This window comes from Danio rerio, chromosome 19 (genome assembly GCF_049306965.1).
Source record: "Danio rerio strain Tuebingen ecotype United States chromosome 19, GRCz12tu, whole genome shotgun sequence".
Taxonomy (NCBI): domain Eukaryota; kingdom Metazoa; phylum Chordata; class Actinopteri; order Cypriniformes; family Danionidae; genus Danio; species Danio rerio.
The window spans coordinates 45,476,760-45,492,577 of record NC_133194.1 but is presented as its reverse complement, the minus strand read 5'-3'; the positions used below and the strand labels follow the sequence as shown (position 1 = coordinate 45,492,577).

At 35.0% G+C, this 15,818-nt stretch overlaps 1 protein-coding gene across 17 annotated transcripts; it reads left to right on the top strand.

The window, feature by feature from the left end:
- The first annotated feature begins 581 nt into the window (after positions 1–581).
- On the top strand, positions 582–15,704 carry sytl1 (synaptotagmin-like 1). 17 transcript variants are annotated; one of them, XM_009294424.5, is made up of 15 exons: positions 582–737; positions 2,704–2,830; positions 5,098–5,236; positions 5,394–5,500; positions 6,241–6,295; positions 6,388–6,418; positions 6,517–6,581; positions 6,662–6,751; positions 9,378–9,544; positions 10,195–10,297; positions 10,382–10,543; positions 10,618–10,696; positions 12,086–12,185; positions 12,268–12,467; positions 14,342–15,704. In XM_009294424.5, exons 2-15 carry the CDS (start codon positions 2,715–2,717, stop codon positions 14,482–14,484), a joined length of 1,557 nt encoding a protein of 518 aa, XP_009292699.1. In that variant the 5' UTR covers positions 582–737; positions 2,704–2,714; the 3' UTR covers positions 14,485–15,704. The 17 variants fall into 17 exon arrangements, with proteins under 17 accessions (XP_009292699.1, XP_073787293.1, XP_009292701.1 ...); XM_073931192.1 differs by having other exon boundaries at positions 5,335–5,500; XM_009294426.4 differs by having other exon boundaries at positions 5,094–5,236.
- The last annotated feature ends 114 nt before the right edge of the window (positions 15,705–15,818 follow it).

Genomic DNA, 15,818 nt, shown 5'->3' with positions numbered 1-15,818 from the left:
TATATATATATATATATATATATATATATATATATATATATATAATGTTGTTCAATAATATATTTGTGCATAGACATTAGATTAGTCAGTATCAAAGCAAAAACTGGATCTAATCTTAAAAAAAACTGAAAATGAGTATGCCTAAATTAATACGTTGGGGAAAATATGAAATAAAGTTTTAATACACCGGATAAATCAAGAGAAACACAGAAATAACAAACCATTGGTTGAAATTTTGTAATTTGGCTTTAGTCAAGAGCTTTTTTTTTCAATAACTTGTTTGAATTCACATGTGTTATCTTCCTATTCCTAAATATAATAGGTTGCCAAACTCTTATTTTAATAGATATAACTGTTTAATAAAATTGTTTTGTTTAAATCCACCAAAATCACAGAGAAATTGATTAAATATCATTTTCAATAAATATATATAATAAACAATTACAATACAAGGTCACAATTCAGAGAGGGGAATGTCAAAAATACGAGATGTAACAGTAAAACTCATAATGTCAGAACTTTGAGTGTGTGTGAGAGAGAGAGAGTAATTAGTAAAATAAGCGCGTGCTCGGTGGGAATCCGGTTCGCATTTTGCTCTGTGCCCAAACGAGGGCGGGTGTGAAAGTGCCAGTCCTGCCAAATCAGACACAAATGAGTGTCTGTTCACAAACTGACGACAACTAAACTTGGGAAAGAAACAAACACCGGAATAAACTATGCAGAAGACATTAGATGAGGTAAAAACATAACATACTGTCGTTCAAAGCAGAATTGTTCGCGTCTTATGGTACTTTTTCACTTCTGATTTTGATGCGAATGAGAGTTGACAGGTGCGACTCCATCTGTTCATTTCTCCTCGAGTTTTTATAAAATGTACTCACCGAGAGTCTTCAGTAACTTGATTAACTGGAGTTACGTTGCATTAGTTTATGTTAATGTAATTTTGTGGAAGCAGATAAACACTTTCTTTGCGAATTGGTAAGCAATTATGTTTACTTTTGTCGTTTGGCCCGGTTTGTTGTGCGCATGCGCGATTCAAGCATCGCTCCGTCTGTCAGTTCACCTGAAATTAAGTTTACTGCTGCTCGTAAACATTTATAATGAAATCAACTATTGTTAGTTTCATTTGGACACTAAGATAAAGCTTGGAACAAATAATAGGAAATACAAAAAAATTAATGAAATCTATTGTACAGCTTTGCATACATTTGAATGAGTACATTAAATGCATGTGATTTTAGTGGTGAGGAAAACAAATTAACTTTGGCTTACCATCGTCAAAGTTTTCGACAGTTTTCGTAGAAAATTGTAATTTGTGGTAATATATATATATATATATATATATATATATATATATATATATATATATATATATATATATATATACACATATAATAAAAAATATATACACACACACACACATATATATATATGTATATGTATGTATGTATATATATATATATATATATATATATATATATATATATATATATATATATATATATATATATATATATATATATATAGTATGGGGAAAACAAGTATTGAAGTCACTGATTATAAAGTTTCTGACAAGGAGAATTCCCCTAAAAATTTACATTGGCTGTGAATGAATGTATAGACCATTTTGAGGAATGTAAACAATAACAATGATGTATATATCCTGATGTATTTCCTCTTTTATATTTTTAATTTCCATAGCTTACGATAATCCAAAAAGGTCAAGATATTGATAAATAATGTTATGATAGCTAATTTAACGTGAAAATAGGGTTGAATTGCCTCTTGTTACAGTTATGAAATAGTATGGTGACAAGCAGGAAATGTTCAAGGACCAATTACATTTCCACATTGAAATGGTCAACAATTACCAGATCTTTGAGTCAAAAACAATAACAATAAAACAGTTTTTTTTAAATAAATACCAAAAAAAATCATCTTGGAAGGATTGAGGGTGGATAAATTAACAGAAAACATTAGTCTCTTTTATATAACCGTGTTCTTGCAGCAGTAAGAACATGAATGAACATCTGGAGAACATGAATGAACATTAATGCAGGACCATAATAAACATTCATGCAGGTTAGAGCTCAAAATACTGGTTATAATTTCTTGAAATTGGAATTTATTTTCTGAAACGTAAAGTTATAGTTTAGTAAATTATTAGCCCTCCTGTGAACTTTCTGTCAAGTATTTTCCAAATGATGGTTAACACAGCAAGAAATTTTAAATATAAAGAAATCTTCCTATAATATTTTTCTCTTGGAGAAAGTCTTATTTGTTTTATTTCAGCTAGAATAAAAGCAGGTTTTAATTAAAAAAAAAAAACATTTAATGTCAATATTATTAGCCCCCTTAAGCAATATTTTTAAACTGCACTTATAAAAATGTCGAGTAAAATATTATGTACTGTCATCATGGCAAAGATAAAAGAAATCTGTTATTAGAAATGAGTTATTTAAACTATTATGTTTAGAAATTGGGGAAAAAATATCCAGTGGGGCTAATGATTCTAACTTCCACTGTATATTCACAAATGTAAACTCATTGTAAAGTGTTACCATTAATCCTTTATGTGTGTTTTATCACAATACCAAAACTCTTGTAGTTCCCATATATTTCTATCAGCAGCTCTCTTAGGTGTGGTTTCTCATGAACCACATCTACATCATTATCCTAATAACCCGGTGTGTTCGGCGTCAGGTGTGTCTGTAATGGAAAAGGAACCTGTACTAGATCTGTGTCACCTGACGGAGGTGGAGCAAACGGTAATCCTCAATGTTTTGCTGAGAGATGCTGAACTCCGCAGCCGAGAGGAAGGTAGAGTCCGGTCAGTATGTGCACATTACTGGACTAATTTGCAAAATATTCAGTTGTGTGAAAAAGTTAGGACACCCTATTCAATTACAAATTTTCCATATCAGAATAATATGTGTAAAAAAACAATCTTTTTGCAGGAAAATTAAGCTTCAGGTGAACAACAATATATACAGCAGGGGGAATAAGTATTGAACAGGTCATGTTTTTTCCAGGGAATACTATTTCTAAAGGAGCTGTTGGCATGTAATTGAACCAGATTTTGCTAAAAACTCAAACAATGCAAAAATTAAAAAAAAAAAAAAAAGAAATTTGAAAAATTAGTTCTGTGTGGGCGAGGCAGTGGCGCAGTAGGTAGTGCTGTCGCCTCACAGCAAGGTCGTCACTGGTTCGAACCTTGGCTCAGTTGGTGTTTCTGTGTGGAGTTTGCATGTTCTCCCTGCCTTCGCGTGGGTTTCCTCCGGGTGCTCCGGTTTCCCCCACAGTCCAAAGACATGCGGTACAGGTGAATTGGGTAGGCTAAATTGTCCGTAGTGTATGAGTGTGTGTGAATGTGTGTGTGGATGTTTTCCAGAGATGGGTTGCGGCTGGAAGGGCATCCGCTGCGTAAAAACTTGCTGGATAAATTGGCGGTTCATTCTGCTGTGGCGACCCCGGATTAATAAAGGGACTAAGCCGACAAGAAAATGAATGAATGAATGAGTTCTGTGTAATAACAGTGGAATGACTGAATGAGAAAGTCCTGAACTACTGAAACATACTTAATACTTTTTATAAAAGGCTTTTTTCGCCTCTCATATGGAGAGTGAAGTCACATGCATTACTCAGATGTGAGTTGTTTTCACATCTTCAACAGAGTGTAAAAATCGTGATGGTTCTGTGGGTCTCATCTATTAAATCTGTAAGAGGCTAAATAATCATATGTATTTGTTTACATGACAAAACATGTCTTTTTGACTCAAGAAGGTCCATACTGACTCTAAAGGCAGATACTGATAAGATCAGGGGCTGGTATGGTTTGGGGGTTTTACAATGTGGTCACATGTTGACTGGTCAGTTTGAATGTCTCAGCATTTGGGCTTTAGTCACATGGTCAAGAAAGATACAAAATAGGTGTAAAACTCTACTCTGTCTCTTTTCCTGGTCTGCTTCTCTCCTCCTCTGGAGTCTATCTTCTCTGACTCTCCTTCTACCTCTGGTAACTTTAGTTGTACATTTAGGCTGGGTACAATTTATATCATTTTTTTTATCATTTTATATTTGATCATTTTATAGTTATTTTGTAATTAATTCAGTTGTAACCATAGATAATTATTGTCAATAAATCATTTCATTTTCAAGTATTTGTGAATTACTTTTCATTAAACATCAACACTTAATTGCTCCATATTGCATTACAATACAATCACATAATATCAACGCTCTCCCACATTTATAGCTATAAATACTGCCCTTCTTTCTGTTTTTGGTATGAGATTGCAGAAGAATGGTTTAACTAGAAATGTACAGTTTTTTACCATCATGCTGATAACCTTTTAGTCACTCGGCAGGACTGCAGTTTGAACCGCTGTGGTTAAAACCCATTCTTACAAATCTGGTCTTTATTTTGTATTTATATTGGATTCGAGTCAGGTGATTGTCTGGGCCATTCTACAGCTTGATTTTTTTTTTTACTGAAAGCATTTGAGAGTTTCCTTGGCTGTTTTGGGTCATTGTCTTGCTGAAATGTCCACCCTGGATTCATCTTAATCTTCCTGATAATGTAGATGTTTGACTGAAGCAGCGAATATTAATTTACAATGACGAAGTGCAGAGGGTTGCTGAAGAACTACTGAGAGATTTCAGCTGCTGTCTGGGCTTTCACTGCCTTTTTACACCTTCCTTTCTTCATGCGTTCAATAGTTTTTTCCTGTGTCATTTCATTTTGAAGGCACAGGAGAAACCACCAACAATTAAGAATGCATGAATATATGGTGTCATGGCTTTGCAATTAATAAATGCAAATTTGCCCAGTTTATTGTTGAGTTTTTGAAAAATTCCAAAGCATTTTCCTAAAAATGAGTGTCAAAAAATTGGGATTTGTCACCATTTGCTGAAACACACAGAAAGTTGTGGTCAAATTAAGCCTCAAAATTACTCCAGAGTGGATGAAAACATCCCAACAGCACATGAGGGTTAAGTCCTGATAAGGAAATAAAGTTCAATAGGGTGTCCTAACTTTTTCACATCACAGTAAGTTTAATGAGCAAGAAAAGGTGAAATATTTGTGTTTTCAGAAAGCTTCAGCAGACGGTGTCAGACCCGGTGCATCTGCGCTCACTCTCTGGTGCCTGGTTTCACGAAGAACGTTCTAAGAGATACGAGAAAGGAGGAGCTGATGTTGTTCATGCTTCTTTACGCCGTAAGAGGCGAGGAAAAGGTCACATGATCTATAATGCTTTTCTGTAGCTATAATGTTTATATATTGGCATGTGTCACCACAAACAGTACTGTTTTTATTTTCTTTTATTTATGTAGATTTACCTCTGACGGCAATATTTGATAAAGGTAATAACTCTTCTCATGTACATGAGCAGCAAGAGGAAGACAGGAATGCAGAGAGAGATTTGCAGGGAAATATGAATGAAAGAGAGGACGATAAGCATCAGGAACAGAAGGAAAGCGGACAAGAAGATGGGGAAAGGTTGGTGCAATTTTTGTTTGTAATCTTTATTGCTTAATTTTGGATTTCTGTGTTTATTTTAACAGTCTGTGTACTATTATACAAAACAAAAAGTAAATATATATGTTTAGTGTTTGTCAAGCAGACAATGTTTATTTACATGGATACTGTATATGGTATGGGTTTACATGGCATTACAAGGATCTGACACTCAGAAACAAGGCTTATTGTATCAAAAATGATCCTAAACAAGCCAAAGATTGCAATTGTTATTATTATTATTTTTTATATTATTTTATTATTATTATTTTGAATAATAATAATAATAATATCTTATATGGCATTACAAGGATCTGACATTTAAATACATGGCTTTTTTAATATAATAAATTCTTAAACAAGCCAAAGATTGCAATTATTTAATATTAATCATAATAATAATAATACCTTGCATGGCATTACAAGGATCTGACACTCAGAAACATGGATTATCAGATAAAAAATGGTCTTAAACAAACCAAATATTGCGATTTTAGATATTATTATTATTGTTATAGCACAAATTTTCTGCTCTAAATATTTTTAGGTTGAACAGAAATTCAGATATAGTTTATTAAATGTAACTTTTGTTGTTGTTGAACTGTTATTAGTATAAAATTTGTGAAACCACAACTAAGAATTTTTTTTTGTACAAAAATCACTAGAAGTCAATAATTAGGTTAAATATGAATCTCTGTCTTATATTGTGGTTTCCCTTTTAGTCTCATTTCTAATGCCATCACTATACCACAATCCAGGACAAGAAACGTCACAAAGGTTAATTTCAATTGCAGATCATATTGTCTATATTAATGAAATGTATGCTACAGCCTGTGAGATGTTTCACATAATATTCTTGCTTTGAACAGAGGAATGAAATATTAGGCAGTGGCTTTGAAGGTAAACTAATACACTACACTACACCGACAGCCAAATAATGATTGATAAATATATACTAGAAGTGCATCAAAACTGTTCACATTTCTCTCATTCCTCAGACAGTGTTGAAGAGTCAGAAAACAAAGAAAGAAGAATTTTGCCAAGCACATCACCAACTCTTCAGGTCTGTTCAACAAGGACAGTTGTACAAACAACACACACATCCTTGAAAACATTATGTGCACTACATCTGTGTTTCTATAGATTGACTCAGAGGGAGACATTGACTCAGGAAGCACTGAAATAAACTATACTAGATTTGGCTCGGTTACCAGTTTGACTTCCCATCATATGGTAAGACACATTTATACACTGCAAAAAAATCGTACTTAAAGGTTTTGTCTTGTTTGAAGTCCAAGTATCTACAATACAAAAGCCTAAATCAAGAAGCATTGATGTGAAAGAAGTGCATGCATTGTGGATGAAATATGTTAGGGGGGAGCAGGGACAAAAGTACCAATTTTCATAAAAACCCTATTTTTATAAGATAATGTTTCAGACAGAAATATTTTTTTGCTGTGGTTACTAACTCATAAGTAGGCCCACACGGAATCTGCGCGCACAGAAATCTGCAGATTTTTAGCCCATTATTAATTCTGTTTTTTTGCTTGAGTAAATGTGTGTAAATCTATATTTATTCAGTTTTCAAATTAATTAAAGTAATATTATTGTCTAATATGAAAATGTTCATCTGATTTATGTACAATGCAGTTTGTAAAATAATATTTTCTGTCTTTTAGTAGAAATATTATATGAGAGACTTGCTTTATTTACCAATTAAAGTGAATCTAATTTGCTTTGCGTTTTAAACATTTAAGTTAAAAAGATATTATTTTTTTATTTCACATATTAAGGTTATATTTATGATTCTTCCAAAATAATTCAGCAGAAATCCACAGATTTTTAGCAAAATTCTCAGCAGAAATTGCAAAAAAAAAAACGCCTGCAGATTCCGTCTGGCCCTACTCATAAGTGTGGTCTATCAACATCAGGTGGTATTTTGAACAAACATAAAACAACTTTAAAATAATTTCATTTTAAACAAATTGCACATTGCCACTTTTGACCCTATCAGTAAGAATGAAAGTAACAATAACGGCTGGGTCAAAAGTAACAACAACATTTGCTAGATTTACTGGCTTAATATTGTTTATTTTAAATATGTCTGATTATGACCTTGTTAATGTTCACTGCAAACATATTTCACTTCCATCAAATTGGAAAGCAACCCAACAATGCAAAATGTGACAATTTTCTAAATTTTTTTATTTTTTTATTATTATTATTAGCAATTTGAATAAATTGTATAAAACATTTGAGTCAAAACACTGCAAACTCTAATGTGGAAGTGAAAAATAATGCATGGCTATTAGCGGTGGAACATAAATAACAGTGTTACTTTCGTCTCCACAGGAACTCTTGCCATTTAAACCTGATTTACTTTTAAACTGGAAAACTCAGACATTGCAAACTCAAGGATGTGGTAATAAATAACTTGTAGATTGATCATTAGTGTGACACATGAAAAGAGAAACACAACTTGGAATAAGGAAAAAAGAACCGCTACATTTACTTTCTAAACTTAAAAACAGAAATTCGGATCTAACTGTGGGACACGGTACCGAATTCTGATATTTGGCAGCTCCATCAAGGGTTGCATGCTAAACATGCCGTTATAGCCTGGAAAGCAAATGTTGTCAGGACTTCAAGAAAATCCTTTTTGTTACTTTTGTCCTACTTTACTTTTGTCCCCGCTCTCCCCTACTGCATTTCAATTATTGAAGATTACAGAAGATTAGACCATCCCTTCAAAAACATAACACAAGTTTTGCTAAAATTTGGAAGCTCTTTCTTGCTTATGTTAAAATTCTCCAGCTGGATCTAGACTGGTCACCACTGCCAACCCGTCATAATAACAATACATAATAAAAGTTTGTAACCCTTTATCTTCTTTAATCTTATTATTGAGATTGTTGTATACACTGGCATCTGTACCTCATTTAGCTTTGCACTTAGTTTATTTATTTATTTATTCATTCATTCTCCATCGGCTCAGTCCCTTATTTATCAGGTGTTGCCACAGCGTAATGAACCACCAACTATTCCAGCATATGTTTTATACTGCAGATGCCCTTCCAACCACAACCCAGTACTGGGAAACACCCATAAACTCTTACATTAACAAACTACGGCCAATTTTGTTTACCCAATTCATTCATAGCGCATGTTTTTGAACTGTGGGGGAAACCGGAGAACCCGGAAACCCTCGCCAACACAGGGAGAACATGCAAACTAGACACAGTAATGCCAAATGACCCAGCCGGGTCCCAAACCAGTGACCATCTTGCTGTGAGTCAACAGTGCTAACCACTGAGCCACTATGCCGCCTTTATATTATTTATTAATTTAATTCATTCATATTTTTGATATGATGTATCTGAGTACCAATACCTATACTATAATTTGTACTTTGTATTCTGTATTTTATTTTATTTTTTCCATTTCATCACTGTTCTTGATGATTGTTGTTTATGTTTAAATGTGAAAAATATTAAATACACCATAAAAACAAGTCAAATTCTGGACAAGTAAAAATGAATGTCTTGTTTTCAGAAACAAATAAATAAATTGATTTTTTTTTGCCTATAACAAGCAAAATAATGGCCACTTATTTTTCCGACTACATTTCTTACCACATAAGCAGATTGTTTTGCTTGTTTTAAGGAGAAAATTACTAAATTGAAACTTTATTTTCCTGAAAACAATACAATAATTTTTACTTGTCTGGAAAATTCTTCTTAGTTTTTTAGTAGTTTGATGTTTGGACTAGTAACAAGACAAAAACTCCATTATTAAAGATTTTTTTATTCTGCAAATCAAACACGTAATTTTTCTAACTGTTCAGTTTGTGTTTGTGCAGATGAATGGCAGTCTGATGAGCCTGTACAGTGTGGGGGATTTTGGGGATGTTGTCGTATCAGGACGGATCCAGTTCTCACTGCAGTATGATGTCAGGACGGAGGAGCTTTATGTGCACATAATACGCTGCCAAGATCTTGCATCAGCACGCAAAAATCGATCAGATCCGTATGTATTAAACTACCAAGCTCCCATTCATTGTTATTCATTAACTATTTATGAAACAGTAAATCAGACAGTCACGCTGCTTAATATGTTTTTGTGCATGATTAGGAATGTTGATGTCAAACTTTTTAAAAATGAATTACAGTGAGGTTTGCATTTTAAAAGGTCCCATGAAGTGCTTTAAAATATGACTTTTTATATGATACTTGAAATTAATTTTATTATGATGCTTGACGTAATCTCAACCGAAACATGAAGAGAGTGTGGGAAAGTAGCTCCTCCCCTTTGTCAAAAGTGTAGCTCCTCCCCCTTATAAAAAACAGCCAATAGCATTGTGTTTTATCACTACTCTGCCAGTGAGAGTGGATGAGCTCAAGCACATCAAATGAAAAGCAAATGAGAGGTGTCTTGAAGGGGGCTGGACATGTCCGACAAGAGAGAATTTGATTGGTCGTGATTTGATGAGGATCTGAAGTATGAGGTGAATAAAACCGTTGACCGATTTAGGCGGAAGTGACAAACTACAAGCTTTAGTTTGTAGTCCCTAAAAACAAACAATACTGATACTAACATCTAAAAAGCCTTTAATTTTATGGGACCTTTAAAGGTTAAAGCAGTGTGGATATTTCAATGTCTCTTTCTCTTGCGTGCAGATATGTTAAAGTTTACCTTCTCCCCGACAACACTTCCCGTAGTAAGAAAAAGACTGCAGTGAGGAGGAAAACATTAAATCCAGTCTACGATGAAACCATGACGGTCAGTTTTCTTTTATTTAATGATTAACAAATTGCTTTGTAATGGTATTACTCGACTAAGCTATAAAATATATGTCTATATCAGTACAAAGTGCGGCGACTGGACCTCCCGGCTCGCGTGTTGAGTATGTCAGTGTGGCACATGGAGAGAATGAGGAGAAACCTCTTCCTGGGAGAGCTGGAGGTCAGGCTGGGTCAGTGGGACTGGAGCCAGAACCAGCCGACCTGGCAAAACCTTCAGCCAAGAGTGAGCACTTTCCACAGATAAACTGATGGCAGAATTTTTATAAATAAATAGTGAGACTTTTTCTCTTTATGTAGGTTCAGTTGAGTCCGGAAGCCATCATCAGCAGAGGAACCATTCTGTTCTCAATTAAGTTTGTACCTCCTGGTTCAGAGGGTGAGTCTAAATAGATATTTATTATTTATACCTTTTTATAATCCACATTTAGGCCAGGTTTACATCAGGGGTGGTTCTAGACCCATTTTAGGTGAGATTTAGCCCCCTGGTTGGTATTTCAGCTCGCCAAAACCATAAACTTTTAAACTATAAACTGTTTTCTGTCATGTGTTTAGCCTGCATTAATGTATTCAGTGTATAGCTGCACAATTAATCAATTAAAAATCCAATCAAGCAATGCTTTTCATTAATCCCCTCACAAGTGAATAGTGCTAAAAACGGGTTTAAGTGGGCAACGAAGTGGCGCAGTAGGTAGTGCTGTCGCCTCACAGCAAGAAGGTCACTGGGTCGCTGGTTCGAGCCTTGGCTCAGTGGCCGTTTCTGTGTGGAGTTTGCATGTTCTCCCTGCGTTCACGTGGGTTTCCTCCGGGTGCTCCGGTTTCCCCCACAGTCCAAACACATGCGGTACAGGTGAATTGGGTAGACTAAATTGTCCGTAGTGTATGAGTGTGTGTGTGAATAAGTGTGTGTGGATGTTTCCTAGAGATGGATTGTGGCTGGAAGGGCATCCGCTGCATAAAATGTGCTGGATAAGTTGGCAGTTCATTCCGCTGTTGCGAAACCCGGATTAATAAAGGGACTAAGCCGACAAGAAAATGAGTGAATGAATGGGTTTAAGTGGTTGACTAAAAGAAATAGAAACAAAATGTCCCAGATATGGCAATAGAATACAATACAAAACTTTATTGTCAGATTTGCATCTGAAATTTTTCTTGCGTAACAGCATGATTAACACTCCTTACAAGGAGACAAAGACTAATACAAAAATAATACAAATTTTACACAGACTTCAGCTCCAAGACAGCCTGATGTACAAATGACTGTTCTAATTTCACTTTATTACAGCTTGGGACTCTAAATCGATGGTTAGACTTTAATGGTATAAATTCATGATTCAACACATGAGTAGGATTCAAAATGATGTTCCCTGCCAGAATCGTGAGGCATGTGGACATAACACAAAATCTAAATCAAGTCATTTTAGTATGTCAAAGTTATATTAATGCATAACGCATGAAATATATTGTCCCAACAACAAAATTGTGGCTAGTGAAAATGCAGAGTGGCTAGTAATGTTGGAAAACTACTAGCCACAGAGGCTGGTGATCAGAAAAGTTCATGTCAAGCCCTGCCTGTTATTATGATGTATTGTTTAATGAGTTTTGCCACAAAAGAACAAAAAACTTTTTTGGCTATAATCAAATCTATACGGATTGAATGTAAAACATGTGGTCCAGTAGTTCCACATTAAATATAAACGACTTTACCCTTGAAAATTCTTAGCGGCATCTTTATGTCAGTCTTGTTTAGTGTTTTTTGTGTTTGTAGGACGTGGAAATCCAGCGACTGGTGAACTCCATATTTGGTTGAGAGAGATTGTCGGTTTACTTCCCACAAAACGTGGCGCACCTAACACATATGTAAAAAGGTGTGGGATTCTGCATATTCGTAATAGATAAGTATGCTGTTTTTTTTTTTTGTGAGCGCATCAGTATGGTATGTGTGTGCAGTGTGGTTTTACCAGATGAGAGTGGTGTCAGCGGTCAGCAGACTCGTGTGGTCCGTGGTTCTGTCAGCCCAGTGTTCAATCACACCATGGTTTATGACGGCTTTCAGTCCAGTGACCTCATTCAGGCCTGTGCAGAGATAACAGTCTGGAACCCACATCCCTCCGGCTGTCTGGGTGGAGTCCGCCTCAGCACTGGCTCAGGTGATGCAGATTGAAGCGTAATGAACTATACAACACATCAAACAGGGTTATTACACCTTTACCAGTGTCACATTTAAGCACATTTCAAGCACAATCATCACGTTATATCAGAGGCTGTTTGTTATGTTATTCTATAGTATGCCATACTAAGGACAAGTTTTGATGGCATGTTTGCCCCCCAAGCCCAACACTGAATTTCTGCTATTTACTCTCTTAAATGGAATTTACTCACATCCTAAAAGTGTCTTTTTATATTTGTTTAATATCATTTAACATTTTATGCAAAAGCAAAAAAAAAAAGTAGTTTTATAATTAATTGTTATTACATATTTAGTAAGATATATTATTTTTAAAGCAAAGCTATTATATTTTCAGCACTTTTATCCAAAACCTAAGTACTTGAAAACACCAGATTAAAATACATGCAGTTTAAAACATTTCTAGCAGCTGTTTAAACTTGGATGAAAGTCAAAAGTATATGTTTTTTTATTATATAAAGTTAAGTATTAATATATATTATATATATATATTGGCTGTTTAGGCTAAATACCAAACATTTCCACTAGATGACTACCAGCCCCCTTTGACTGGATTATAAGGGTACACTAATCAATTTCAATATGCATTTTGCGGGATCTGAACCATAGCTTTCACCTATCTTTTTACTATACAGTGCATCCAGGGAAGTATTCATAGCGCTTCACTTTTTCCACATTTTTTATGTTACAGCCTTATTCCAAAATGGATTAAAGTAATTTATTTCTCAATATTCTTTACACAATACCCCATAATGACAATTCAAAAGAGTTTTTGAAATTGTTGCAAGTTTATTAAAACAAAAATAAAAAACCTACAAGCCACAAGCTTGGCAAACCTGTCTTTGGCAATTTTTGTCCATTCCTCTTTGCAGTACCTTTCAAGTTTTTCAGGTTGGATATAACATTAATCTGTATAATAAAACAAAACAGTGACACTTTTACGGTATGGTACAAAACAGTAACTCATTTAAGTACCAATTCTTCCTATTAACTAGCAAATTATTACCTCGCTGTTAAAATAATATTGGCTGTTTATTAATACAAAATAAATAAATATTAAAGCACATATGGGGGCAAGGCAGTGGCGCAGTAGGTAGTGCTGTCGCCTCACAGCAAGAAGGTCGCTGGTTCGAACCTCGGCTCAGTTAGCGTTTTCTGTGTGGAGTTTGCATGTTCTCCCTGCCTTCGCGTGGGTTTCCTCCGGGTGCTCCGGTTTCCCCCACAGTCCAAAGACATGCGGTACTGGTGAATTGGGTAGGCTAAATTGTCTGTAGTGTATGAGTGTGTGTGTGTGAATGTGTGTGTGGATGTTTCCCAGAGATGGGTTATGGCTGGAAGGGCATCCGCTGCGTAAAAGCTTGCTGGATAAGTTGGCGGTTCATTCCGCTGTGGTGACCCCGGATTAATAAAGGGACTAAGCCGACAAGAAAATGAATGAATGAATAAAGCACATATTCTGCATGTTATTCCTAATCCTCCTCAATACCCAAACCCAACTACAACCTTGATAATTTTAATAATAAACAATACAGCTAAATAGGTTGTGATCCACTGACTTGTACGTTATGGTTAAAGATATAGAAAATGACCTCTATTCAGTAACTAGTCACAATACTGAGGTCATTAGCAGCCGTTGCATGATTCAGTTGAAAAGCTCTCTGTTGGATATGGATAGGGAAACTCCTACAAATGCTTATGCAATAAAGTCAGCTGCAGAAATTAAACCATCGGTGCATTGTACATCAGAAGTTTATCACTATGTGTCAAGAGTAGATTTTTTGTCCATGCCTTTGCGGAACTATACTAAATCTGTCCCCTTGCGTTCATGTGTTGCAGGCTTAAGTTACGGTCAGTCTGTTTGCTGGATGGACTCGACAGAAGATGAGATCAATGTGTGGTCAAGTGTGATTCAGAGCCCCAACAGCTGGGTGGACACTAGTCTTCCCATCAGAACCAACCTACAGCTCTGCTCTGACTGACCTTTGCTGAACCTACTCCATGAATTTGCATCACATGACTTTAGATGTGTAAAGTTTCGAGTATGACCTGTTGTACTCTACATGATTTGTGCTCTACATTCTTTTTTATATCACTTGCAGTCTGAAATAACTAGTTGTCAGAGTTCAGACTTTCACAGAAAACACAGTCTTTTGTTTATAGCTTCCATCCATTATATGGATAACAAATATGTTTGAGATTTTGAGTTGATTTTAGAGTACAGGTCTCAACCTGGATTCCTGGAGGGCCGCAGCTCTGTACAGTTTTGCTACAACCCTAATCAAACACAGCTGATCCAACTAATCAAGGTGTTCAAGACTACTAGAGACTGTGATTTGGATGGGGTTAGAGCTGAAGGCCCTCCTGGAATTGAGTTTGAGACTATTGTTTTAGAGCATCATGATGTACATGTCAAAACTCACTCACTGCCATTCACCTTTTAATAATGTAGTAATCAGTACACAGTCTCAGAAATAAAGGTACGTGAGCTGTCACTGGGGTGGTACCCTTTCAAAAGGTACACATTTGTACTTAAAGGGTCCACATTGGTAACTCAGAGTGTATATTAGGATATAAAAATTTTAAGAGGAACACTTTTGTACTTTTTAGGTACTGATATGTACCCTTGAAGTGTTAATGCGGACCTTTTAGATACAAATTTGTAACTTTTAAAAAGGTACCACCCCAGTGACAGCTCGCATACCTTTGTTTTTGAGAGGGTAGGACAGGAATGAGACTGTCGTCCAGACTTTATTTTCTATTTTGCTTGGATTTGATGCAAAATATTCCTCACTCATTTGATATGTATTACATTTTGATGAACTGTGTTGTTGTTAGATTATATATTTTAGGAGTTGTTAAATTCTTAACCTGAGAAGTTCTTAAACTGTGAATTGTAATTGTCATTTTCATGAATGTTTTGAATAATTAAATTTGATAAAGTGGAGTATCTGCATCTTTAAGCTATTTTGGTAAAATGTACAATTTTTAAAAAGCACATAAAGAGCTCATCTGCAAAAATGAGTCATTTTTAATTTCATTAATCTTCTCTTTTTTGCAAATGAACCCTTTAATGCACAAAATAAAAACATGAAAATATAAAAAACATGTTTTTGCGAATTAACTTTTAACATGCTGACGGTTCTGTTCAAACCCTAATGTACTGAATATTAACTAGTGATTAAAGCCACTTTATTCATGATGTCCACTCAATTATTTCCCCCAACAAAATAATGTGATGTAAAACAACTAATCCACTCTCATATCAATCTCCTGATTGTGGTTGTATATTTGCATTCAAAAAAAAAAAAAAAAA

Excerpts from the sequence above, each read along its gene's own strand:
- sytl1 (XM_073931187.1), top strand. The coding sequence starts at position 2,715 with ATGGAAAAGGAACCTGTACTAGATCTGTGTCACCTGACGGAGGTGGAG. Across the intron at positions 6,419-6,516 it reads ATTAGGCAGTGGCTTTGAAG|ACAGTGTTGAAGAGTCAGAA; the intron begins GTAAACTAATAC and ends CTCATTCCTCAG. Across the intron at positions 10,697-12,085 it reads TGTACCTCCTGGTTCAGAGG|GACGTGGAAATCCAGCGACT; the intron begins GTGAGTCTAAAT and ends TTGTGTTTGTAG.